This window comes from Pocillopora damicornis, chromosome 3 (assembly GCF_964200805.1).
Source record: "Pocillopora damicornis chromosome 3, jaPocDami1.2, whole genome shotgun sequence".
Classification (NCBI taxonomy): Eukaryota; Metazoa; Cnidaria; class Anthozoa; order Scleractinia; family Pocilloporidae; genus Pocillopora; species Pocillopora damicornis.
The window spans coordinates 4,312,084-4,338,589 of record NC_142672.1 but is presented as its reverse complement, the minus strand read 5'-3'; the positions used below and the strand labels follow the sequence as shown (position 1 = coordinate 4,338,589).

The 26,506-nt window shown below is 36.9% G+C and overlaps 2 protein-coding genes across 9 annotated transcripts; both read right to left on the bottom strand.

Moving 5' to 3' along the window:
- Window positions 1–547: 547 nt before the first annotated feature.
- LOC113679489 (uncharacterized) lies at window positions 548–21,652 on the bottom strand. 8 transcript variants are annotated; one of them, XM_089201159.1, is made up of 5 exons: window positions 21,426–21,652; window positions 7,288–7,822; window positions 3,876–4,107; window positions 2,920–3,032; window positions 548–2,584 (listed from the first exon to the last, which is right to left on the bottom strand). In XM_089201159.1, the coding sequence occupies exons 2-5, from the start codon at window positions 7,717–7,719 to the stop codon at window positions 1,769–1,771; spliced, it is 1,593 nt and encodes a 530-aa protein (XP_089057285.1). In that variant the 5' UTR covers window positions 7,720–7,822; window positions 21,426–21,652; the 3' UTR covers window positions 548–1,768. The 8 variants fall into 8 exon arrangements, with proteins under 8 accessions (XP_089057285.1, XP_027052252.2, XP_027052251.2 ...); XM_027196451.2 differs by lacking the exon at window positions 21,426–21,652 and adding an exon at window positions 19,568–19,717; XM_027196450.2 differs by lacking the exon at window positions 21,426–21,652 and adding an exon at window positions 17,087–17,284.
- Window positions 21,653–22,980: 1,328 nt separating this feature from the next.
- On the bottom strand, window positions 22,981–26,456 carry LOC113679456 (cytochrome b-c1 complex subunit Rieske, mitochondrial). Its single transcript, XM_027196412.2, has 4 exons — window positions 26,173–26,456; window positions 24,805–25,071; window positions 24,012–24,304; window positions 22,981–23,295 (listed from the first exon to the last, which is right to left on the bottom strand). Exons 1-4 carry the CDS (start codon window positions 26,375–26,377, stop codon window positions 23,248–23,250), a joined length of 813 nt encoding a protein of 270 aa, XP_027052213.2. The 5' UTR covers window positions 26,378–26,456; the 3' UTR covers window positions 22,981–23,247.
- Window positions 26,457–26,506: the final 50 nt, after the last annotated feature.

Genomic DNA, 26,506 nt, shown 5'->3' with positions numbered 1-26,506 from the left:
CATCCTCGGAGTCTTCTGTCATTTCGACGACGATATTCACTTGTGTTATCGCGGAATCTACCCTATTATATGTCTGCGCCAACGATCTCACCCCACCCTCGACAGGGGTTGTTTTTGTCTCGTAAAATAGAGTAGCCCGAGGTCTCCTTTCTTAAATTAACTCGTGGGTAGTTGTGAGGCAAAACAGTCATGGGTCATGAATTTCCGCCTGCCTTCTCTCAGAAGGTGTGGAAGAAGCGGTGGCGAGACGGTTCACGCTCTGGACTCCAGGTCGAGAGGTCTGGGTTCAAGACCAGGCTTGGTCATTGTGTTGAGTCTGAGCGAGACTGCATATTATTACAGTTCCCATCTCCACCCAGGAACACAGATGTTTACAATCGAACTGTCAGGATGGCTTGACGAAATATTGTAGCGGAGGTAACGTGGCGGTTGACCGGCATCCCATTTAGGAAAAGGCAAAGTTACCCTGGTCGCCCTATGCTACGGAAACCGTTATAAGCCTCAATAAATTGGGCCACAAGGCTCGAGTGAAGACCTTCCCTTTACCTACCAGAACTGACTTTGATTTTATTAGAACATATTTTTTTTGAGACCTTAGGCAAAAGTGACAATTGAATTATTTAGTCATAAATTGCAGCGAGGATCCAAGACAAGTTAAGAAAAAGATTCCAAATATTTTGAAGTTCCTCCGTCAGGTAATAGTTTATGAAGTATGAAGTATGAAATACATCGGTTATGAAACTGTGTTTTCACTCTATGCTTAAAGTTTAAAAGAGTAATATTAATCTAACGCTGGATTCAAAACAAGTGGAAGCGAATGGTGCTAAAAATTATTTCAGGCTCTATTACTCGTGCGGGTTGGTTAAAAGGCTTAGAACTATTGTGCTCCTCCTCTAACAAATATTAAAACAGTTCACAAATCACACGAACTATTGGACTCAACAGCCTCCTGAATCTTATCGGATTTTGATGGAATTTTCATGTCACGCCAGTTAGAGAGAAATCTGTGGTTCTGAGTGATCGATGTATATGTCTAAGGGCTCACTTTGAACTCGAAAACTAACCAGCAACCATGAATATTCTATGCAACGAATTGTGATTTGCATTCACACCTAGTGTTTTTTTTAATTTTTTTTTCATTCCAGGTGTTTTTTTCACTTTGTTTTGATTTATCTCAATTTGTTCAGTGTTTTTTTCTGTTTTTACTTTTCCATTTCTTTAAAAAAAGAGTTACTGCTCTTTGATTTCTTTGATATTACCTCTATGATTTGGTAATTTAGTTAGCCACTAAACCACCGTCCATACACTCATGTTAGTTACTAGCCATTATGTTAAGTAGTGGAGTACGTTAGAAGCACTACAAGTCGCATAAATCTTCTCTGAAATTTCGCAACGCGCTGTTAAATATTTATTTGATTTCAACCTGGAGGTAAGTAGACGAAAACGACCACTTGGCTAGGTATTACAGTGTTTGGTTCGCTGGGTGGAACACTAGCGAAGGTTCTTCAGCTCTTGCAATTGATTTACTCCATGATGTGATTTGAGTAATTGTTTGTTTCTGTGGTATACGTCATAGCTTTTGGCCATTTCTCGCCTCATGTTTGATCTTGGATTGGCGCACTTTTCGGCCTTAAAGTGCCTCTTTTCCGGGGGTAAACTGTGACAGTTAATTCTCTAGGTTTACTCATCTCTATGACGACTTTTCCACACGTCAATAAATATTTGTAGGGTCACACCACATGTATGTACAGCGGTTGTTTTATCTTAATCATGTAAGCAGCGTGCTCTTTCTGTTTCCAAACACGATTTCTTGAATAAAGATCGCTAACACTGACACCCACAAAATACCGATACTGGACACCTTTTCCCAAGAAAGGATCATTCCTCCGACAGAAAAACCCACCTCCTTGATAAGTCCTTGTAAGTACATAACATACGACTTGAAATTAAATTTTCTTTTCTTGCTTGATTTGTTCTGAACATTGCCACCGTTCATTGAGTTCATCGTGAAACCCGAATTCACGACGCAAGTCGAAGGCAGTCGTGATTCCGAAAAGGTGTCTTCCTCGCCTCCCGTCTCCATATCGATCAATCGCAACGGGTTTTGAACTTCAAGGAGATTTCGATAATTAACGTTTGGCGACTGATCATCGATTGTTAGAGAGGGTCTGGATTCGCTTACTTGAGATTCCCGCCTTTGGGCTGCAAGTGACATGCGTCTGTCCTGGCGCAGAATAAGTCTCTTGCGCTTAAGCGTCTTCAGTAAATTTGTGCTGGCTATCAAAACGCTGCGTGAGCGGTTTACTCTCAGTTTCTTCATAGCTTCTTGGTATTCTTCCATATCTTCCTCCTCAGACTCGCTTTCGTCCGATTCTGGGTGTTCACCCCAGGATCTCACGACAGATGCCACGTAGGCCTGGTAATTCTCTGTAGCCCACGCTGCTAAGATCAACGGTGCTACACTCCAGATCGAGGGTACTAGTGCAAACCACAAGTAGATGGCTCGGCGATTGAAGAAAAGAAAGTTGTAGCCGTTGATGACAAATGACAGAACGGTGGTCAGGACGAGATTACATAGCATGAACTATAAAACAGAAAACAATAAGTAACGGATTAAATGTCTGATAAAAAAAGCCGATTACCACGATAGAAGACATCGACGAACGGAGCTCTTGAATTTACCGCATTTTCGATTGTTTGCTGAATATTTTACACTTGCAGGAACACGAATAACGTTGGGGCTTTGTTGCGCGCGCACTTAACGCGCTGCGAGCTCCGCTATTAAATTCAGTGCCACATGCCGCTAATATGCTGGTTGTAAGAAATAACCACGGTAGTTTCTGTGGATCAGTAACAATAAAAAAATCTCTGTTTGTAAGAGTTTGCAAATGCCATTTTGTTTGAATAATGCACCCTTACCAAACATGCATCTGATGATCTTCTAATAAACTGTGACCGATGTTCAAACAACTGCACTGCTTCACGGAAGGTCAGTCTGACATTCGGTTCACGAAACTCTCCCTCCACACCATCTGAAAAAAAACATAACTATTTTTGTAATTCTCTTCCTTCTTCAAAGAAGAAAGAATTTCCTCGCTCACGTGTTAACGATGTCGTTGCTCTTGCTCACGAATGCCTCAGGTCAGTGACACACTTTTTTTATCGTTTTTTTTTACGCCGATCACGGGGATTGGCAAAAATCACCCGATGTTCCCGGTGCGATTGCATGGCATGTCAGATATTGGTGATTCGCGTCGGCGAATAAAATCGCTACGTGTGTAACCGGCTTAAGTCGAGCGAATTTCCTCCTCCTTTTTATTTCCCTAAGCCATGATGTAACTCATAGTGGTGACCGTCTCTCATAATTGTTCATAAACTCTCTAATGAAATGTTCTTACTTGGGATTTTTTGACCATGGATTAACATTCTGAACTGAAACTCACCCAAATGAAGTTTTTGTAAATGCAGCTCACCCCCGCCGGGTTTTAAATAGATTATAATAAATGGGGAATTAACGCTTTGCCATTCATTCGTCAACCTGACAGAGTGGGGCGAAATGCGAGTGACGTGTCAGCAGCTGATTGGCGAAACCAAACGCATGTGAAAAATTATCGTAAGTTTATATGTGTGTGGTCGACAACTTTTCTCAGAGCTGGAAACCCTTGTAAAACTGGAAATTTGGGCTGGAAATCCTTGTTAAATACCGCAGTTTTTGTAATAAACATCCTTCCCACCTTTGAGTGAAAGTTGAAGGTACTAGAAATACCTGAATCTTACAATAATTTAAAAAAAATAATAATTTATTACTTATATAGCGCAAAATACATGTGGATATGATCTAATGCGCTATCGGAAAGCGTTTTTTTCATTCTTACCTCTGAATTCTTTCATGGAGGCTCCAGTGACATACATAGTGAACAGGACGATAACAAGGAACAATATATAGCCATACAGAACGTGAAGTAAACTAAGCACTCTTACGATGTTGAGCAGGACTGATAACCAGGGCCTTCCTATCTCAAGCTGTACGGCGTTGTCGATGAAATAACACACGTATTGACCACATGCCGCCAATATGCTAGCTGCGGGCAATAACCACGGCAGTTTCTGGGGATTGGCAAACATTGAGTTACAAATCAAAGTAAATACTAGTTAAAGAGTAAACATCAGTTTGATATCGGTTGCCATTTCATGAATCTGAAAAGCTGCTTATTCATCTTATCTGTTTTGCAATAATTATTTTTTAAAAGATCCTAGACTGACTTGGGAATTGTTATCTTTGAAGACCATCAGCCCAGTTTTTGATCTCTGTTAAATGTTCCTTGTTTATTTCTATTCCACTGTTATCTTTCTTTAGCGGCGGAGGGGCTGAATTTTTTTGGAGTCTCTCTTAGCGAGCTAAACAACAAAAAAGGTACATTGTTTTTCAAATTGGTTCACTGTGCTGCTCATGAGAGTTTCCAAAGCCTTAATCCTACGGTTCCATTAACTGCGCAAAGAATTAGCGACTCTAGTTTGTAGCTGTTTAGTGCTAATGAGTCCATTTACTTTGACTTGATTAGTTTTCAACTGGTAATGTGAGTAGTTTAACACCCAAAGGGTAATATTTGGCGCTATTACTACTAAGTAAAACGCAGTAAAACGCTGCTCGGCTGTCACGTTTGCCATAAAATTCCTTTGATCCTGTCAGTAATTAACAGATTGGGGTGAATCAAATAATGATGCTTAATTAAATGGCTATGTTCAAGTTTTGTTATTCTTTTCGCTTTAGCCCTGAGAGGAATAGAACGGATTGAAATTTCATCTGATTCAAAACCGATGAAAGTTTAGCTAAATAAGTATTCTGGTATCCTTATCTGAAATTCAATGTTTCATCCACATCTTCCAAAGAAAAATTGTCATCTTTTTTTACAGGATAAATCATTTTACAGCAAAAGACAATACCTGAACAAGTTGAAAGTTATGACGCAAGAAGTAGATATGAACCTAGAACTATCTTTAATCATTATTTGCAAACAAATATGAAAGCATTACTCAGAAACGCCTAGGATATCGTTATTGTTTTTCGGATATAGAGTGAATGTGTTTTTAATTTCCGTAGAGGTGGGAATGGTAATAATTACAACTTTGAAAGCTATGCAATCCAAGGAGAATGATCTGTGCACAATTTGGCACAAAAAACCCATAATGCACGGATTGTACCCAAAAACTAGTTTTCCCAAAAGACCTTTAGACAACGCTATAGTCTGTTTCCCTGATAAGTTGACGAGGTTTTATTTAAATAATAGATACAAGTGCTACTGAAGAGAACTGTTGATTACTAAAACGTTATCAAACCCGTTAGCATTTTTTCAATTGCAGCGAAAGATTTTTCTGGAGAAATATTAAATAAATGTTGAATAAAAAGTTCAGAGTGAAGGTGCATAACTGCTGTGTCCTTGGCATCGAGCAATAGAAATGCAAGTGATTTCTGGAAGGTTTTCTCATCTGGAAAGAATCTCCTCATTAAGATGGGTTGAAAATATTGAAAATCAGTTGAAAAAAAAATTTACCCCGAAATAAAAACTGAAGTGCAAGTTTCAAATTTTGTTTAAGAAGAGGGTCATATTTTCTACATGTTTAGAAATCTTGATAATAGAATCAAAGCTAAGAAAAAAGATTTAAAGAATAAAATGTAATCCCTACGTGGGTTTCTTGAAATTCTCAGTTGGGTTAGATTCGAGATAGCCATCAGTGGCCGTTTTAAGGAAATTATACAAACTTGCTGATTAAATATACAACATTATTGAAAAGATTCACGCTGACATGTTTCTAATACAATACATAACAATCTCTCTGAATTTATATGAGTGCTTTAAGTCGGTCTATAATTTATTTCAATCTTTCTTAAAATTCAGCGGCTCATAGTGAAATTTTTGAGAATAAATATTTCTGATACCCTGGTAGACTTACTCAGAAAAAAAAATCCCTTTTTTTTAATTTTTGTACCGGGCTTCAATATATCATTTTTCACGGTAATAACAATTCATTTCGTGCATTGGAGAAGTGCTTTGTTTTGGCGAAATACAGAGCGGGTAAATAGAGCTGCTCTGAAGAGGCAGTTATTTATTTAAAGTATTGAGAAGGGTTATTCAAATACTACAAGCTGCTTTAGACGTTCAAAATCAAGATTGTGTAAATATTCTCTTTACTTCTTGATGCTCATAAATTTTGATGACGAGTGCACGCTTAGCAAAAACCGTTTGTTTGGAGATCGTATTTAGATGGCAAGATCCAATTTATGATTTTCTCTTTTTTGTAATGCTATTTTGTCATTGGGCCAAATGATACACGATGTTTCAAGCGCAGACCTAGTGGAGTTTCAATTTACAAGATTTTGAAATGTTTATTTTTCATTGCACCGACTTTAGAGACACATGACGTTAATAAAAGCAATAGTGTTAGCATCTATTGTTGCGAGGGTTTTTGCAACTATGAATATTCAGCTAAAGAATTTAAATGTTTCACCTTGTTCCTGGGTTTACTCACCCAAAGTTTTTGATATTCTTCGCCACAAAACTCAATAAAGATATTCTCAATTGTGATATAATTTGACGGAAATATCGGGAATTCACTGACTTATCTTATTGTTATTGAAATGAGAGTTGTTTGAAGAGGATTTTTTGTGAAGAAAATAGATAATTCTCTATCTGACAGCTGCCTAGTACAATTTTATTGAGAACAAACTCCATAGTAGAATAGCTGATGGCGAGCGATGGCCATTGACAGATGAAATGATTCAGCCTCTTCAAAAGCTTTCAAAGGGTTTCAAAGCATTTCAGAGCTTTTTTATTATAATAGAATTTATTACGAATAACACCAATCAATATCTTTAATAACCTACGTTTAGTAACAAGAACAAATCAAGTAAATTTATGACGGTCAAATTTGTGGAAAGCAAAATGGCTAAGTTACGGAAAACGAGTTTTCATCTCGGCAAATATTACCATGCTTCCATTAAATTAAAAGGCAGGTTTTGGCGTTTGAATAGCGCGCTTCACGAAATTCCATAAAAAAAAAAAAGCGCAGAGCAGGCTAAAAGCCTCTCAAGAAAAAAATGTAAACTAGCCGACGACAGAGTCATTAAAAAGTCAAGTGGTGTCAGTCATTTTGCATTTCTAAATGTAATTTTTTTGAAACCGCACTTGAAGCGCGTCAGAGAAAAAAACATAACATTTGATGGGATGTTTAAGACATGGCTGAATAGAAAATAAATTAGTAAGTGTTGGAAAAATATAATTTACTTACTGCCGCGATGCCACGCGCCTTTTCCAACGTCTCGGAAAAATTTCCATCCACGTTCAAAATCTCCAGTCCATCTTCCAGCCATGGAAGTGTATCTCGGACTAAAAAGTATGTTCCCGAACTGAACGAAATGAAGAACAACCCTATTGCTGTAGCCCACGCCCAACCAAAAATATGAGCAGCTTCGTAAAAGTCAAGCGAAAAGTGGCAGACTAAATTCACGACCCAAAGTATCAGCCCCAACGTGCCGAGGATCGGATGATGTTTGCTCTTATGTCCGATAAAAGCTGTCAGAACGTGGATTGGCCGAAGTATTTTATCCACAATTTCGCGGTCGAGAATCACAGTTTGTTTCGTATTCCTGTTAGGGATGGCCATCTTCTTCAGCGTTCTAAAGTAACGAACTATTGCAGATAGCCTTGATTTTTCCGACATGATGCACGCGGGTTGTTTAAATCGCTTCTCTCGGATGTGAGCGAACCTTTCTGAAAAACTCTAATTGATGAAAGCTGTAGGAACTGAATTGGAGTCATTTGTCCTGCAAATAACAAACAAATGAAGATTCTTTTTGAATAAATTCATCTTTAACGACGCCTTTGCGTAGCTAAATGTGTTTTTAGCACGCGAAGTACAGCGCAGCACGTATTTCTTTTCTTGTTGTTTGTGCCGAGCGCTTTGTTTACGACTAGCTTTTAAAGCACTCAATAAAATCTCACTTTTACAGGTGTACAAACAGAACTTAACGAGCCAACTGTCTAAGACACTTTCTCTGGGGCACTTTAGCAGTGACTTACTATATCTAACTAAAGCGGTTGCTGTGGGCATTGTGAACTGATCGTAAATATGCATATAGCAACAAGACTCTAGTTTTGTTCAGTTACACGATAATCGAGTGAAATTGATCACACATCCCGTGTCAGTAACATAATATTTTCTATCATTTTACGAAGGAGGCCCTCGAGATACGAATGAAGCAATTAAATATTGTCAAACAACCACTGATCATTGCCATTTAAAAATTGCGCGCTTTTCCTGTGCGACTGAAAATTTCAGATTCGTATTGTTGTTGTTTGACATAAGCGTTCAGTTCACATCAGTCTAAGTTTAAAAATTTCGGGGTACTAAATTTCAAACAGAAAATTTCGGACAATTTTACCTTATCTTTTTTTTTTCTCTTTCCGAAAGCGGTGATTTCTCTTTAATCAGATCTATATCACTTGCCTATGCATCTTAAGATAAGGACTGATATAAAGTATCATAATTTCGTACCTACCTGCGTTTTTAACGATAATTTTTGTTAGAGGAAAACTCTAGTTCTAACCAATTCTTTCAAAAGTGAAATTCACGTCTTCATTCTCGGCACGATGAAGTGTCGTACGCTCGATTGCTTTGCAGCTGCCTTCCCTTCTTTGTTATAGTCTCATTTCATAGCATAATAAAAATAGAATTAGCTACCGTAAATCAGTAAAAACCCCCGCCGACATTTTCTATAGAATCGACAAGAATCATTTTTCCGTCGCTAAATTCGCCCGCCAGGTGGAGAACCGGCACCCACTATTGCTTCCTGAAATCTTACCAGTACAAATTTACCGAAAACAAAAAATTAATAAAAATAAAAAAAAAAAAAAAACAGAGAAAAAAAATGAGACGCGTTTTAAGAAAGATTTTCTCGCCCATTTTACCTTAAAAACGTGCCCATTCTCGATTGATGATTCTCGTACATTTGAGTTGTGTGAGGTCAAAATATCAAACAAAATCAAACATGTTCAGTAGAACTTCGTCAAGGATCCATTCAACGGGCAAGCGAGCTATTGATGTCACCGGGCCATCTCAAATTTAATTGGTCAACGCAGGCTCTTCTTGTTAAGATCTTAAGTAATAGGTGCTTTTTATTAAATTGATATACTCCACGTTCAGGCAACTTGTTCTTGTTTCAATTCATTATCTGTGATTTTTAGCACATTTTACGCCTAAATGCAAACTTCTAATGACTTCACTGACTCGTACCAGCTGCTATCTTTACGATGTCTTTGGCAAGGAGATTTTTACCACCTCCGCAACAATACCTTAAATGAACATCTTTAAGTCTTATTGTATAAGTACCGTGGTTTGCATTCAAAGAGGCAAGATGGAAGAATTTGTTTACTCTATTTCTGAGAAATTATACCTTACTTCTTTGTAAAATAGCGGAAAAGATTATTCTTTGAGAACGACAGCAAACATAGAAACTTGCAATACTCAACAGAACGCCAAAAAATATATGGACCCGTTTTGATTCAAATCGCTTTCTTATGCCTGCGGGTAGTGCTCGAGGTTTCAGTATTCAATAGCTAGTTCAGTGTTCAAACTACAATTGTGATATTTTCGCGTTCAATAGGTTTTCAATTTTGCCGTCGTTCATCGGTTGCCTTGGTAGCGAAGGTCCCATGAAATAAGTACACGGCCGTTCAGCCGGAGTAAGTTAATGAGTTACACTGTTCAAAGAAGTCTTTTCAAATCTTTTGATATCCAAAACATAAATATCAGAGCTCAAAAAACTTACCATTGTATTTTATCTGATATGGATTGAAAAAAACTTCTCCCATTGAAAAACAACAACAACATCACAAAGAAAAGGTCTCGGTGATGGAAAGTAAAATTAACATTAACAGCTATGCACGTTTTCCAACAAAAAATCATTTTCTAGAAGACGAATCATAATTCCTAATTTCGATGGATGTTTATCTTAATTATCGTTCAGACTGCTGCAGGTGAGAACGGAGATGTAATTGAAGAAAAACATGACATAAACGAAACGAACTGGACGGTAAAACAGTGTAAAGGCTGATTCCAAATGTACCAAAGGCGCTCGTTTTAAATTCGAATTGTTTACCAGAAACAATCAGTTCATAGCAACTTTTTAGTTTCTTGACCTATATGAAACTTCAAAAGCAAAATTGCTCTAAATTTATGTAAATTACTGAGGGGTGCACCTCGGAATTTGGCCGGCTGTTTGCTTTTGTTTTCCTTTTATTTTTCTGAGCGAAAATTTTGTCTTAGCTCTGAGGATTTAAATTTTCATCAAAAAACGATGAGAGTCAAATAAAGCCTTGACCCTGGCAGGTAAGATGCAATTTCAGCAGCATGAAGCCTGTAAAATAACCAGGGTTCGATAGGATGGGAGGAACTATGAGAGAATAAACAAGAACATTTTCATAACTTTAAATTTGTAGACGGGTATGCCACAAGAAGAAATTGAAAATGAATAGTGTAGAAATATCTTGGTCTTTTTCTGCTTTACTTCGGTATTTCCAACGGAGTTAAATGATTTCTTTGACGATGTTGATGTTATGATTTACATTCCGGCCGCACTTTCGAGATAAATTTAACGACTTCAGTGTTTTGCTGCCTGCCGATGTATATTGCGATTTCCTCTACGTAGAAGCATTGTATCCTGTTCAGCAGCAGTGTGCACACGTTAGTCGGAGCGATAACAAAACTGCGGCTTGATTTTGCATACAGTCATGAGAGGCCATTATTTCTCTTCCTATATAATAATTCGTTGCCCATCGTTTCCCTTTGGTTTGATAGGGATAGTGAGGTGGGGGTAAACTGATTTGGTTTGGGTATTTCTACTCTAGAAATTATAGCTTTGCTTTTGGTGTAAATTTGCGATTTTTACCTCCGCTCTAAAATATTTTCTCCAGTTTTAAAAGTCTATTTGAAGAATTTCTTTTAAACCAGACTCTCAGAGTAAAAATTCTTTGTTTCATAAAGTGCATCAGTAGTTTTTTTCTTCTTTTTTATTTTTCCGATTGACGGGTCGTAATTGACGGGTCGTACGGTGCTTATTTTCGTATCATAGTTCAATGTTTTCAATCAGTACGTTTTTAAGGTGTTGAAAAGATTATGTTTAGTATTCGATCAATGGTCAGAGTAATAAGAAAGATAAAAAAACTGCCAGGAGTGTTTGAAGAATGTAGTACGATGTTTTGTTAACCTGTAATTGAAGTCTTTTCAACGAAAGGAAACGAATGGAACTTAGAAGGTTCATTGACGCAAGCGTATGCTTGTCAATCAGGCTCTAAATTTAGAATTCGTCGTTAATAATTAATAAACGAATTCAAGAACGCATACGCAATGCTACAAGAAATTTTGTGTGGGCAGATTCTCTTCCATCAAGGTGTTTAACAAGGTTCAGCATAAAAAGATTTTTCCTTCGATTGCCTTGGATGTTGTTTACCTTTTTTAAGCGCAGGGCACTTTACTCACCAAGAATGTCGTGAGTTTGTACTTACGAAAGTTAACCGTTACAGCAGATTAAGAAACTTGAATTTCTAAGGAAAACGAAAAAAAATAAGTAATCACGTAAAGAAATCGAGCAAACAGACTTATTCAAACAGAAAACTGTCTGAATAGGGATTCAACTGCAGTAGAACCCTGCCAACTCGAACTCCGGAGGGAAACGTTTGAGGTTATTGCAGGGGTTCGAATTATCGGTGTTGGTGTTGAATTTCAGTTATTCTGTTAACAATTAATAAGGAATTACCATTTTTGCACGATCAACAGTCATTTTCGTACATTTAGTTTGTTTTATAAGAGCTTTTTGATGAGAATGTTTAGTATCAGGGTAAATTTGAGAATAAATTACCATAATCCTCGTGACTGAATTCTTCCACGAGTTGAAAATGATCATGCGTGATTACAGACATAAATCCACTATTAGCTGGCAGTTTTTGCACTTCAGTGATGAAAAAGTTAGAACAAAAATATTGTGCAATCGAATTTGCATTTGAAGCCATTAGCTCAGGTTTAAATTCAGGTGCCGCTAGTGCAACATTAGCGCACTTCTCCAGGTTTGGAGTTGTGCATCAGAATTGGAAACTGAAGGGAGGTGAAGAAATTTTGCTCTTCAAGTTTCTTCAAATCTCTTTACGATATTACAATTTGAGCTGAGTTAAACACGTACTCAACTTTTTACGGGTAATATCTTGGTTATTCACTGAATAACAACGTCCATCACTCAGAATCACCGGGGTTAAAAGTTACCATCTTCATTTGCATTATCATGTTCTTAACTTGGATAAGCTGTATACAGAGTTAACAGTTCGTAACTCCCTGTTTTAACTGTACAGTTATCTCTAGGATAAAATCGAAACTGTTTCTCTGGCGCCAACTCTCACTAAAACATTGTATAGATCTTGACGCAAATGACTACAGCTGGTAAAGATATGTCATAAAACTTTGTTGAAAGCTGATGGAAAAGAAAATTAATATAGAGTTATAGCATAAATTGCATGACTTAGTAATCGCTTTATCAAAGAACTTAGCCAATCATCGATCTTTTGTTGAAAATTATAACCATCCGTTTGTTAGATGTGCCTCCGTTAGAGATTATTATCAAAGCGCGAGCATCGCTGGCGACATGCAGCTGAACTTTCCACAACATCATAAAAATTCAATTCTAAATTTCTGATGAGTTAAAAGGGTTAAAGCTGTAAGCTGCTTTTCGATTTCATCTCATTATCTTGCAACCGTATTGAAATTCATACGTTTTTGGTTTTGTGTAAGATGCAGAATTCTGTCTTTGCCGTTCTGCAAATTAAAGTAGCATTCGCTATGGGAGAAAAAAAATTTCCTTTTAGTTTATTAATTTAAGGGTAAGCTTATTCTATATCGTATATCAGTTTCGCTGAAATTTTATAATCTTGTCAAAACCGATGTCTTCAGCATTATCAACATATCATCTTGGCATGACAGATGATGATTCGCTTTGCTAACTATAAAACTTTCCTACAAACATCAAATGATACATTTATTTTCTTTCTTTAGCAAAAAACTTTATCTTTTTTGATTTTTTGTGTTTTTGTTCAGGGTAATAATACACAAAAAGTATTTCCCTACCTCTGAAAATCAACAGTCCTCGCTCAATGAACTTTTGACAGGCATACAGATTTTTCTTTAGGATTTCTGTCTCCAAAGTGACCGCTTAGCATTTGGTGTTAGTTTCACTATCTATACAGAGTTACCTCAACATTTATACAGAAGCCAAGGTATTTAACACTAAGGCGAGAGTTGAATACGATCTTCGCATGTGCTGCCTACGAGACGTGACCAAATAAACCATTAGTGTTTCAGGCTGTGTTTGTAAATTTTGTCTCGACCAACCAGGTGTGAGATCAAACTATACAAACCATCATACAGAACAGGTTGTGTATTCATAGAGCAAATGTTGAAGAGTAATTTTTGCAAAATTAATTTGTAATTACGCCTCGTGGTATTCTGTAGTTCAGGAACTATTTACAAAAGTCAACGCATTGAAAAGATTGCGCTTTGATTTGGAAAGCTTGTTTATCCAGCTAAGCAAGCGGGATCAGGGCTAGTGATAGAAGCTAGTAAAAGAATTTGAATCATATTTTTTCATTGATCGTCCAAGGCGTCTAAGGAAAGTTACAAATAATACGTAATGGTAATAGGACTGAGTGGAGTCGAATTTAGTCGTCATACGAGCGATAACATCATACGGACGACCGCGAAGCGGGAGTCCGATTTGTTTATTATCTTCGGCTTCGGCTGATAACCTCTACCAATACCTTGATTATTCTGGATATCACAAATACCGCATCGAATGATTGTTTGAAAAATACAATTTCCGAGAAAAAAAGAATAGCCAAGAAAGGGAAAATTTAGGAGTCTCTGCATTGTTTCTATGGTGATTGAAACTAAGGTTGTAATTGGTTGATTTTAACTACAACTTTGAATGTGATTGATTGATTTCAACGATAACTTTGAATGTGATTGGTCTATTGAACTGTCCGATATATACCAATCACAATCAAGGAAATGGTAATTTTTATGATTACAACTGTTATTCGGAAATATTGACAATGTACAATACTTTGAAACACGATGAGAGTGAACATTGTTGGTTTGACATCAGTTTCGCGTGATATAACACACGCGAAATACGAATCAGGCTGAGTACGCAATAACTGGAAAAAAATTATATAAAACTCTGACACCTGCCAACATGATACTCTCCTCACTTTTTCATCTTCCCTTGAATATGATTCATTGCTGTAAACCATGCACTAATAAAAGAATATTTCCTTTTATTCACTTTATTGTTTTAGTATCTTTAGCCCCGAGATTACTTTCTTTCTAAATCATCCGTTACGAAAAATTTCAGGTTTCTCATCGGTTTAAAATGGAAAGTACTGTTTTCACAAATTAATGTGATTATCACATGGGCTAAATTTGTGGAAGATAATAGCGAATAATAAATACTTGGAATAATCATGGCTGGGGTTATCTATTTGTAATTACATTGGCGTAGGTGTGTAACTAATAAATCATTTAAAGGTTTTAATCATTTTCTCCCACCAACTTCCTCGAGTGACTCGATTTAGTCGCACAGTTCCTTCACACCGCTGGGTGTACATTTAATACAATCGATATATTCTCACGTTTAACCTTCACACGCTAATATCAGTGTGTGTATTCTCCTTGCTGTTCTCTGTACAATTCCTAGGGTGCTGACAAGGAGAATTATTTAACAATCAGGAGCTTTTTTAGTTGGTGATCATTTCCATTATTCTCGTGACCCAGGAGAGGATTTCCTCTCTTGCGTGACTTAAATGCTCAATCCAGGGAGGCCCGTGATACTCGACTGAAGTGATGATAATATTAGTTTCAGCCCGTGAGTTAAGTAAAATATAGTGCATACTTAGTCTAGCATCTCGCCAATACTACGATAATTGATGTGGTCAAATTAAAGACCAATAAGAGCTATTTGGACGGGAGACCTTATTAACATACATGGTATAATGTATGTTAATAAGGTCTTTGAAACCACATCACAATAATTGATGTATTCCTGTCCGCTATACGGCTGGGAGAGAGAAAATGAAAATTGTATCGATCAAAGCCATATAAACTACACCACAAGAATAATTGGTAATTTTTTGCAGAGACTGTTTTATAATTTGAGTCCTCGGCATAATAGATCGGCATTAAATATTAACTGAATTTAACACTTATGGCGCTGAATTTTTTCAATTTGGTATTAAGTAAGAGTTGTTCTGACTTTATGTATGAAATACGTTACATCTAATACAGGAGTTTCATGGCTAATTAAGTAGTTATGTGAAAGAAATAGAAAATGGAGGTCATATGAAAAAAACACTTAGCACAACCTGATCACATACGGCTGTAACCGCGAATGAAACACAGCAATAGTTTTGATTTTACATGAATAATGATACAAAGTTTGAGATATTTGTGGCATCTTTCATTTGAGAATGAAGTTAACGAATAGATGTTGTTAAAAAGAATTAGTTTGCCTTTGGTTGACAGTTCAGTCAAAAACTTCGGCGCCTATGTGGTTGGTTCCTAAGGCGCCGCCTCCTTCATATGATAATTTCCAGTTTGGCTAACTCAATTATGTCAAATAGGCTTAATTGGGTTGAGGAAAAAATTCATGATGATTTGAGGGTGTGCTAGTTCAGGCCTGTTTCATACTACATGCAAACTTGTCGATCAGAAGTAACCGACTAATCTAGACTGCAGGGATATCAGTTATTCAACACTCGAAAGAAATCGTTTAGTCTTGCTTGAATTACCGGTCGAAAAAGTCACTTTGTACTAACGGAAAGCGCCCTAGGTAATTTTACCCGTTAAAAAGCAGCTGTAAAAGCCATCTCAGTCTTTTCTACCATAGTCCAATTATTTTTTCTGAATTAACGAAGAATATTTGGCTTGTAAAATGATGATCTCTGACTAAAAATAAATGCCCATTCCATCTCCTGCCTCTCGTGGGGGATTGCTTTCGGCGAGGAGAGAAAAAAAATTGAGTGGCTGTAGACGCAATGATTTATGCGGAGACAGACTTTTGTTTATTTCAAATCAACTGTGGTCAGTTATTGTATGAAACAGAACAGTTTTTTGAAAGGCTAAATTAAAATGGATTGCAACCAGCTTACCAAACTGTTTATTACTCTCCTCGCCCGAAATTTGACCCATGCAAATCATTTTCGGGAAAATTTAAGCACGCGATCATTCAGTGAAGTGTCATTGAATGGAATATTTGTTTGGCAGACATAAGACTTTTTCAGGTCGGTAAACGGTATCATCTCTGGGGAATGGAAATTTCAGTGTTGAGAGAATAAGATCTTTTCGAGGTGCTTTACAACAAGTTCCAAGTGAGATAAATTATTCATGAACACTAATAACAAACGATAAAATGCGATCATATTTCTTCGTTTTCACTCGTAAAACGAAGTAACCGTATGCACCATTTCCGCCACCATTTTATCAAGATGTAAAAAATGGCAAATAATGACCTCCGCGAAAAATGACAGTCGAGCTTCCTAAATCGCAAAAGACGTGTCAAAAATCATAGTTTCTTCGCAAACTGCGAAAAGAAACTACTTTGAATCCAGAAAAACTTTTTCGAAAAGATAACGGAATCTTTTAAAAGCCATCCCCAAAATATACGCTATATTTATAGGAGTTTATCACAATTTTTCTTCTGTCATATTGTAGACGATGCAGTTTCATCCTCACAGGTACAAAACGCGACTAGTCTCTTTTCAGTTTGCCGGCTATTTGTACCAAGGTACGCAAGTGAAATAAAAGCATTTGGATTTTTCTGAATTCGAATTGTATTTGCTTTCCTACAATTGGAATTTTCCTCAGCTAGTTATGTAGATAGCCGTACAAATTATTTATTTTTTTGTTTAATTTAACTGCATGTTTCCAACTGCGTTCGTTTGAGCCGAAAAGGTCTATGTTTGAATTAGCGTACGTAACAAAAGATGTTTACCTTCAAACTTCGCGTTAGCTGACATGTTGAAGCTCAGGTCACCTCACTCTTTCCTTTCTGTTATTTTTTTTTTCGAATGATACGCGTTTTTTTGAGCCGTTTTTAATTTCCCACCGTCACGAACCCTTTTTCCAATTCAACATCTATTTTGATATTGCACTTTGAAGTTCAGACTTTGTTTAAAAAAAACAACACTCAATATTTGGTCAAACCGCTAATGGATTTCGTATTCATGAAAAGAATATTAATAAAAATAAAACCTTATAGTCTGCCGTCGAGCAGCTGCTCAACTAGCTCTGACTGAGCAGGTTAGTGTTAGCAAAATGAAAAAGTAAATTGTTAAGGTATCTAAGATGGATTTATTTATAAAACTTCTATTGTTGATTTTTCAGTTATAACAACAACAGTATCCCTTCCACGAGTTCCTTCATTTGGTTAAAATTCTCTCTCGTTTTTTTCAAAGGGCGTTTTTTTTAAACATATTTAAACGTGACATTGAACTCGTATCGGAGACACAGTTTTTTCTCTACGACGCTCCTAATAAAACACCAGGCCACTTCGGTTTCCAAATTGAATGGGTACTTTATATATGATCAGATTAAGGCATGAATTCAATATCTTGGGATAAAAACTTTCCTTTTTTAAAAACTGGCAATAAAAGCTTTTGAAAAGGGCTTGCAATTTCAAGTTATCATGTTTGTTATCCCATGCAAAAAGGAAGCTCTGTCTGTTAGCCTAAAGCACTGTGTTTTTGAGGAAATTGTGTAGTTATCAATTTGAAAGACTAATAAAATTCAATGTTTTTTTCAATTTGGGATTAAACGACTATTTCGGCAAAGAAACGTCTTTCACAGTTTCCAGAAGTTTCTTAATAATTTTATTTCTTGTTCTTTCATTCTAACAAGCAGTGAAAAGGGTTACTGAAATCTCTTGTGAATTCAGAAAATATCGTATTTTTCCCAAAAAAACATTTGACTAGATTGAAACTTTAGTTTCATACTCTTAACTTCTAAGAAGGTAAATTGGCAATCTTGCTATCGGCAAAGGCAAGAGTTTATAATCTCTTGGCAAATTTTTCTTTCGTTGTGAAGCGTGGGAGATGTTTATGACATTGGTCAAGAAGTGCTTTAGGCTCACTTTTCATTAGAAAGATTATTCATGTTTCTGAAGACAACTTGAAATAAATAAAAATCGAACAGAAAAGTAAAAATTTAGTGGCGAGCAAACATTCCGTATGCATATGAATGTGGGGAACTTCTCGGTAGATATTTTGAGTAAGCAATTTGGAGAGAACAAGGGCCTTCTGGAGATTCCTCTCAAAAGTTTTTGAGAGAATTTCTCTCACACGGCTAAAAACGAAAGCTTAAATCTAAACTCATAATATGGTCTTTCTCGTATCAATTCAAACTGTCCTATGTTATTTTATCAATTGAAGAGAAAAACATATGTTACACAGCTGAAAGCAAGCAAGTTCCTCAGAACTTTAACCAAGAAACATATTTGTCACTTTCCCTTGGCATACAAACATCTGCTCACCGGAAAATGCTATTTTTGGACTACGAAGTGACAAGATCCCGTCAATTCTTTTGAGTTTACTTTGTGGCAGCATTGCCGTAGTAGAACGAGGAAAACTCCATTACGTAGAGGAAAAAAGCGAAAAATTAAATAAACAACGCATGACAGTGAAGTGAAACTACTTCCTCCCTCCTATTTTTCTTCCTTGAATTCACTCTTTAGATCGTCATGTGGTCTTATTCACTTATGAAAATACTGAAATATGTATTTTTCGTTCATTCCTCGTGCAATTCGGAATCAAGTTGTCAATGGGTTGAACAGCCACTAATCCGTTTCATTGCTCTTTTCAGAAAATTTGCCCGCTTATTATACAATGATCTTAAACTTCCCCGTATGACTTAAGATTTTACTAGAACGGTAGATGCTATTTCTCTTTGAATTTGTGATAGTAAATTCATTAACGCGACAAATAAGCCGCGACTAAAATTAATCCCTGAGAGAGGCATTCAGTAAACTATCACAGAGATAATTTGAAAGCTTCTTTGGTAGAACTGCTGTTTGTTATATGTTAGAACTCGAAGTAGGCAAACTCCTACATAAGACCAAGACTTGCCGTGTTTCAAAAAGTCAAAGGTACCCCAGTCAGGTGGAGCATCGCCAAAGAGAAACAATCAACGACTGTTTTACCTGTTTTGTATTTATGTTTAGCGGGAGTCCTGAACATGCATTGTTGGTCTGAGAAGATGAATGCTCCGAAATGAAATGAAATTTCATAATGGTATTATGTTAACTTGATACCGCTTTTAATCATAATTTGCACCTTTTGATTGTCTAAGTGGTAATTTTCTTGAGCCTGAAAACGCGACGAGGAAACACGGAAAACTGGATGTTATGAAGCTGCAAACGGAATGTTTCCTGTGTTTTAAGTTGATTTGCTAATCAGAACTGAAAACGCAATGCACTGACCTGTGTTTTTCATTATTTCTCTGAAAGCAAGGGCTTCATACACCTGAAATATCCGAGTGTAGTAAGTTAAACTTGTTCACTGACTTGCCCGCGAGGTATCAACACTGAAAATTCCCAGACTTCTCGTGTGACCACTTTGTTTTGAATAAATACCGAATGTAAATAACCCACTAAACCCGATATATGATCGATAAGAAAGGAACTCTTCTGCACGTGTTAAAAAAAAAAACCTGTTTGATCAACTGTGAAGACAAAACAGTTTTCTAAGAGACTGCCGGGAATAGCTCATTTATTTTCAGTCAGTGATACAAAGCTATTTAACCAGGAAAGATGTCAGTTTTCAAACAAACCATTTTTTAGAGAAAGATGTTTTTTTTTCGACTTGTCACGAGCGTGGAACAAAGAAAAAATTCTGAATGGCTTGCACAAACAACCTGCTAATACCACTTCGAAATGTTTTCCAAAACCGGTTTTATTTGTCAAAAGTTGTGCGGCAAGATGAGACCAGATGACTCATCAAAATCTCCCAAATATCATCCCCTTTGAGTGGTTAAGAAAACAAATAAAGATATTTCCTCTAAAGGAGGGAGAAAAGTAAAGTGCCGAAAGAAATTCAATCTGAGAAAGAAATTTTGATCGTTGAAATGGCTCCAGAGACCACAAAAAAATAGAAAAACAAAGATACAATTGAAGACCCTTATGTTATGAATATTAAATGCTGGATGAAAATATTTTCGGAGTAATTGACAAATATGAATGTGAATTTAATGCTATAGTACCAATATTAGATTTGTCATTGTGAATAATGCAAATATACGTGAAGAAAACGCACGCGCACGACAGCTAATTTATATTTTTGCTTTACGAGTTTTTCTTGATGACACAGTTTTCTTCACTGTTCACAATATTCTAACTCTTCGTTTATCCATGATGGCTAAAGTATGTTCCAGCTTGCTGCAGAGTTTTTGCTACCCATCAGCGCGAAATACTTGGTAAAAACAATGCTGTGAACTTACTAGGAATTAAAGGCCCGATTGTGCAAAATTGTGGTTTTTCTTATCTCGCATTTGAACGCCAAGTGATAATAATTGATTTAAATCTCTGTTTTATTTTATTTTTTTATTCAGCTATCTCTAAACAAATATAAACAAATCGTCTACGGTTGACACTGGAGGCAAATGTAATTTGAAAGAATGTTATCCTCGCTAAATTCGTTACACTGAGTTGTTGTTTAGAGCCGATCAAGAACACTTTCTTAGCCTCTACTCTCCTCTACCGGTCATTTTAATTTCACAAAAATTCCACGAAACAACTTGCATGTGTTTGTCTCCGCCAGAGTGAGTTGGTCATCATAATGCAGGGAAAATCTCTACGATCCCTAACAAACGTTCACTCGCATTCATTGTTCTAATGCTGGATCTCCTAATTAAACATAAAGAACTTCTAAGTTTAAGCTTATATTAAGAGCAGAGACGGTTTTGATACCGGAACCGGAAGAAGAATGAAACTAATTCTGGCGCACCTGGACCCCAATGTATCGACAGTAAGGTCGTCGTTTTAGCATTTCAGACCGGATCGGAGCGGATCAAAAAGGTGTAGTCAGTACCATCAGAGGGATTTTAACTTCTGGCGGCCGCCTGCGTCTCAAAAACGTTTGTACTGAAGTTAACAATACTTCAAAGTATCGACAAGATTTCGTTTGTTTTCCCTAGCAGCAAGAACTCAGATGTGAAACACCGAAGAATGATTCAAGCGAAAATTGCCGAAATAATCGAGGGTTTCGTGGGGATCCGGAATTCAATAAGTCGCTTCGAGTTAGAAATTGCATGTGATCACTGGAAATCAGCCCTGGACTCACCTCAAATCACTGTCCATTGTTATAGACCAAATGATATTTTTTTCAGCCGCGTTATTCAGAAATGGGTGAACCAAAATCCTCACCATAATTATGACAACTCTGTGAACAGTTAGTCCAGTTGAAATACATGGATTCTGTAAAAATAGTAACTACATGCAAAAAAAGAAACCTCTTGTCACAACCGTGGCACAAAAACACTACAGATGTTTAAACATCACATTTGAATTGAGTAAACTCGCTGGGTGATTTTCGATTATATATGTTAATAAGATCAATCCTTCGGAGTCAGGCATGGTTACCGTAGCACCGGCACGTTGGTGATGGATTTCTGTGACTATTTAAGTGTATCCCTGATACATGAACGTCAAAATGATGAGAAAATGTCCCTCGTAAGTAAACAAGTATGTATTTCCACTTCATGTCTAAATATGGTAATTTTTCTCTAAGGAAAGAGGGGGAGATAAGGGAAGGGATCACCTAAATCAGTCTCTCAGGCCCTGGATTCCCTTTCAAGATCTCGAACCCCTTGCCTGCATAGCTGGCAGTTTTGTCCGCGCTTTAAACTAGCTTTCATACCAAACTTTCCAGTTTTAACGGATCCGCCACATGACGGTTCAAAATGCACCCAAAACCGTTTGCTTCGCATGAAAAGCGTACTGAAAAAAGCGCCGTCATGTGTTAAAAAAAAAAGGGACTTCGTAGCGTTAAATTCCACAGCGACCATAAACCAATGGAGGAGCGAATCTAAGAGATCCTCGCAGCTATGAATACTACTGAGCTAGAAGTTGAAAATAAGACCTGAAAATAAATTCATGAATTTATTTTCAGGTCCTAGAGAAACTGTGCTGCGTCGGTGGGATGTATTACGAGTTAATTTGGTTTTATCAACAGAGTTGATGATGTGAATCGTATATTGCTGAGATTTTAAAGCCACGGTTTCGAGTGTCAGTTCATCGTTTGATTCGATTCACTTTGACGAAGTCGTTAGTTTCACACTCTCTTTACGGTCTGAACTCAGTTGATCAAACCAAATTATCCTTATTATAAATAGAAGCTGATATTGAATTTGATAATGCTGGAAGCAAAACCATTCTGTAATAGTTTCGATTTTTCCAGTTATCCATTGTGTTATTATTGCAACTAGAATTTGAATCTCAAAGAAAATTGTGACCTTACTATCGTCTTTGTGCAAACAAAGAGGACGTACTACACTACTAATTTCTAAGTTTCTTAAAGAAACTGGGAGTCATAAACCACAAGCAGCAAAGTCTCAAGAGACAACCTGCGCCATTTCTTATGACTTTGCTGATTGAGTTTCACATCACTGGGGTCACTGCTCATCAGCTCAAATAAAACAACAAGTATCTCAGCCTACATCTCTTACCCCTGACTTGAGGTAGCAGCAGTAAGGCAAAAAAAAAAAACGATCTAGATTTTGATGGAATATCAACCAAACAATGGTTGAACACAAATCTTACGTATAACCTCACTTTCCCTCATTAGTCGTCCCCATCTACCCACTGAGACTACACAGAAAGGAGGTAAGAACAACTCATAGCATAAGATTGTTTATTCAAAATAATACACTTCATCATAGCGACAAATCCAGTAAGCTCGCTGATTAGACAAACGTGTCTGTCACACACTTCAAGTAGTGTTACTCCATGACAGAGAGACACAAGTCCAAAATTTTCAAAGCCATAATTGTCTCATTAGTATTACTATGTTCCACCAAATTGATCACATCCACTGTACAATAATTGGTTTCTCTTTTAAAAAAAATGGCTGGTACATGTAAATTGAGATTCAAGAGATGAGTTGTCTATCCCACCACCATTGTGTTCTCATTTGGGAAGTTGTACTCAGGAATCTGAAAATGGAGCAGAATGTTGGAAATAAGAATTGTGATTTTAAAACTGAGACAAATATGATGTGATGTGATGCAAGAAAGTGCTTACAATAAGTCCCTTAAACCAAGAAAAATAGCATTTTGAATGAGTGAATGAATAAACATCATTTTAAGACAACCATACCCAAAAACTAAATACCATAACAATGAAATAATAATCATAACAGACTAAACTCCATGAAAAAACTAGTCATCTAACTTCTTCAAGGTAGCTTCCAGCCACAGCAAGAATAAGATATAAAGATAGACATTGTGTGAGAGACAAGGTGATCCTGTTCCCTCAAAAGGGGTTCCAATCTCAGACTTGGGTCAATGGAGTTCGATGCTCTACTACTGATTCACAGAGTCCTCATTGGTGAGCCCAGAGATTCTCTAAGTTGCAAGTATCATGAGCATAAATGGAAACTAAATAAGCTAAATTTTGAACTAGCATATGGGCTAGGTGTTACTCAAAGTTAATATAATACACAAGTCCCACATACTGTTAGAATCATCACTGTTTAAAGAATATTATTTGCAATGAAGAAACATGGTAACTAATGCACTTGGTCCTCAAACAAAGAAAATTGTAAGTTGAATCTGCAACATATGTACCCACATCATGATTGAAAAAAAAAATGAATGAAAACAAAGAAATGAAGAGTTTTTTACAACAATCTTTCTTGCTGCTTTGTTACCTCAAGATTGAGTGGAGCTGGTCCCTTTCTGATTCTTCCAGAAGCATCATAATGTGATCCATGGCAGGGACAGTAATAGCCACCATATTCGCCAGAGTTAGCAATTGGAACACAACCAAGATGTGTACAGACTCCAATTACAACTAGCCACTCATCCTTCACTACACGCTCAGTATCATCTTGAGGATCTCGCAGACTAGCAAGATCAACATTACGGACTTCTTCAATTTCTTCAGCTGTGCGCCGACGCACAAACAGAGGCTTTCCACGCCATTTGAAAACCATGTTCTTTCCTGGGCAAACAGTAAAAATTTAGTTTTTGAGATCAGTGAGACCTCTATATTCTGACAAACTTTTTTATTAGACAAACTCTATTAGGGAACTCTTAAGTAAACACAACAGCCATTCAATACAAAGGTAAATTTCACAACAAGTCAATAAGAGATAAAGTACATGTACATACATGCAAACTACCTGATGAGCAGGAAAACATGAGTGACAAAGTCATGATTGGTTTATGTTCATAATCTCAGGGGTTCAGAAGGAGGTGCAAGCTTTCTGGACAAATCAAAGAGCAGAGTGGAACAAAACCAATACAATTCTAGATTTCTAACACCAACTGATTGAAAATTTAGTCCAGATAGAACTACATTGAAATCTTGATGCAGACATCCACATGGGGTCTAAGCAAGGCAGCTGCTCCCAACAACTTTTCACAAATAGAGTTTATCAGTAATATCATGCATTAACTTAGCCTAAGTTTAATTCAACCATTTGGAATGAAATATCTTACCTTCAGGGATTGTTGAAAGATCTACTTCAATCTTTGCCATAGCCAAAACATCTGCTGATGCACTCATGGTGGAAATAAACTCCAGCACAACATTCTTGCCGGCATGTAGGCCTGCCACACCCATTCCAGCCACCATGAGATATGTGAAGGCTCGCCGACTGATTTCTGATGTGTTTGGCTGATTTGGATCCTGAGAGACATCTCTTCTGTATGCACTGAAGTCAGGCATTGACACATCCGTGTGGCTGAAACGTACTTGTGTCCTACCTGTGTTGATAGTTTAAATCAGAGTAATGAATATTTTGCTACAAAGATTAATTTGATAGCACCAAATATCACTTCAACCAGCAAACATTGAAACAACCACTTAATTATAAACATATAAAAGTGTTTCTCAGCCAATTTTACCATAAATAACATTTGATTACACAAAGTTGAATACCAAAAAAACTGAAGTGGTTGTAAAGCAGAATTTTGTACATTGCAACCTGGACTATATTGGTTTTAGTAACAGAAACACAAGACCCTGTACACACAGGCTGAAAAAACAGCATGATAGACTGCCAATGACAGGTTTTATTGAAACCCAAAAAATACAAATTTCCAAAATTTCCTGAATGTTTTATCACCCATAAAATATATCTTAGTTCAAGAAATGGACCCTTGTTGTCCCCTCTTTTACTTAACTCCTGAATTAGACCAACAAGTGAAAGAACAATGGTACTACAAGCATTTGTAGACAGTCTTGTGGAAAACCAATCAAGACATGCCTCTACAGAGTGGCCAACAAAGTGGTGAATTTCTCAAAATTGCATGCTCAGTGGGGGTTAGTTTGTGCCCCTTCCACATGCATAATATTCCCTAACAACACACAATGCAAATCACTAAAGCATACATGTTACACAAGAACCTTACTCGAGTGTCAAAGTTACTTGGCATTTCAACTAATTGGGGAACATAAATAAAATTTTACTTTTCATTGTGAGGAAAATTTTGAAAGAGATGTGATATGTGCAAACGGATGTAAAACGAAAATCTTCGTAAACGATTTAAAATTTCGTGACTTTGCAAGGTTACGACAAATTCATAAGTTTTCAAAATGTGGAAACTTGGCACGATTTCTTGACTAATTTCACAGTGCTTTTCCATTAGTGTCCTTGAACTTAAACCGAATAATCCATATCAAAGGACGCTATATCAATCTAGAGAGGTCCACTGGCTCAACATTACATAATTAGCTTCAATATTCTGATCGGACTATTTCAAAACGCCGGGAAGAGAAAATAATGTCATGGATTAAAGTATGCCACACACCAGTGCACACGATCAGCTCAGAGTTCTAACTAAATTTTGAAAGTCGCTCCTTACCAATGTGAGTCGTTGTGGCGACCATGTTTCCAGTTGGGATAGTTTTTACAAGCGATTGACTTGTTAGAGCTACCGGCGGACTCTGTACCGTCTCAAACGTAGGAATAACAGCAGCAGGAGTACCTTTTAGCGCTTGTGCAACATGGGTAGTGGTAGCAGATAGAAATCTTGAAAAGCCTGGCGATAAACATTTGGTGGAAAACATCCTGAGCGAGATATTTCACGCCAGAAAGCCTCTTGCTCTCTCACGAAACTTGAAGTTTTTCAATATGGCCGACAAAAGTGCGTCACAATTACCCGTGATACAACACGAGGAAAATATAATGAAACCGCT

What these genes read in the sequence shown, in the direction of transcription:
- LOC113679489 (XM_089201159.1), bottom strand. Translation starts at nt 7,719, where the DNA reads ATGTCGGAAAAATCAAGGCTATCTGCAATAGTTCGTTACTTTAGAACG. An exon ending in AGGCGCGTGGCATCGCGGCA is followed by an intron (nt 4,108 to 7,287) that starts GTAAGTAAATTA and finishes GCCAATCCCCAG; the next exon opens with AAACTGCCGTGGTTATTGCC. An exon ending in CTCCATGAAAGAATTCAGAG is followed by an intron (nt 3,033 to 3,875) that starts GTAAGAATGAAA and finishes GTTTTTTTTCAG; the next exon opens with ATGGTGTGGAGGGAGAGTTT.
- LOC113679456 (XM_027196412.2), bottom strand. Translation starts at nt 26,377, where the DNA reads ATGTTTTCCACCAAATGTTTATCGCCAGGCTTTTCAAGATTTCTATCT. An exon ending in CGCCACAACGACTCACATTG is followed by an intron (nt 25,072 to 26,172) that starts GTAAGGAGCGAC and finishes CTATCAACACAG; the next exon opens with GTAGGACACAAGTACGTTTC. An exon ending in CAGCTCCACTCAATCTTGAG is followed by an intron (nt 23,296 to 24,011) that starts GTAACAAAGCAG and finishes CTCCATTTTCAG; the next exon opens with ATTCCTGAGTACAACTTCCC.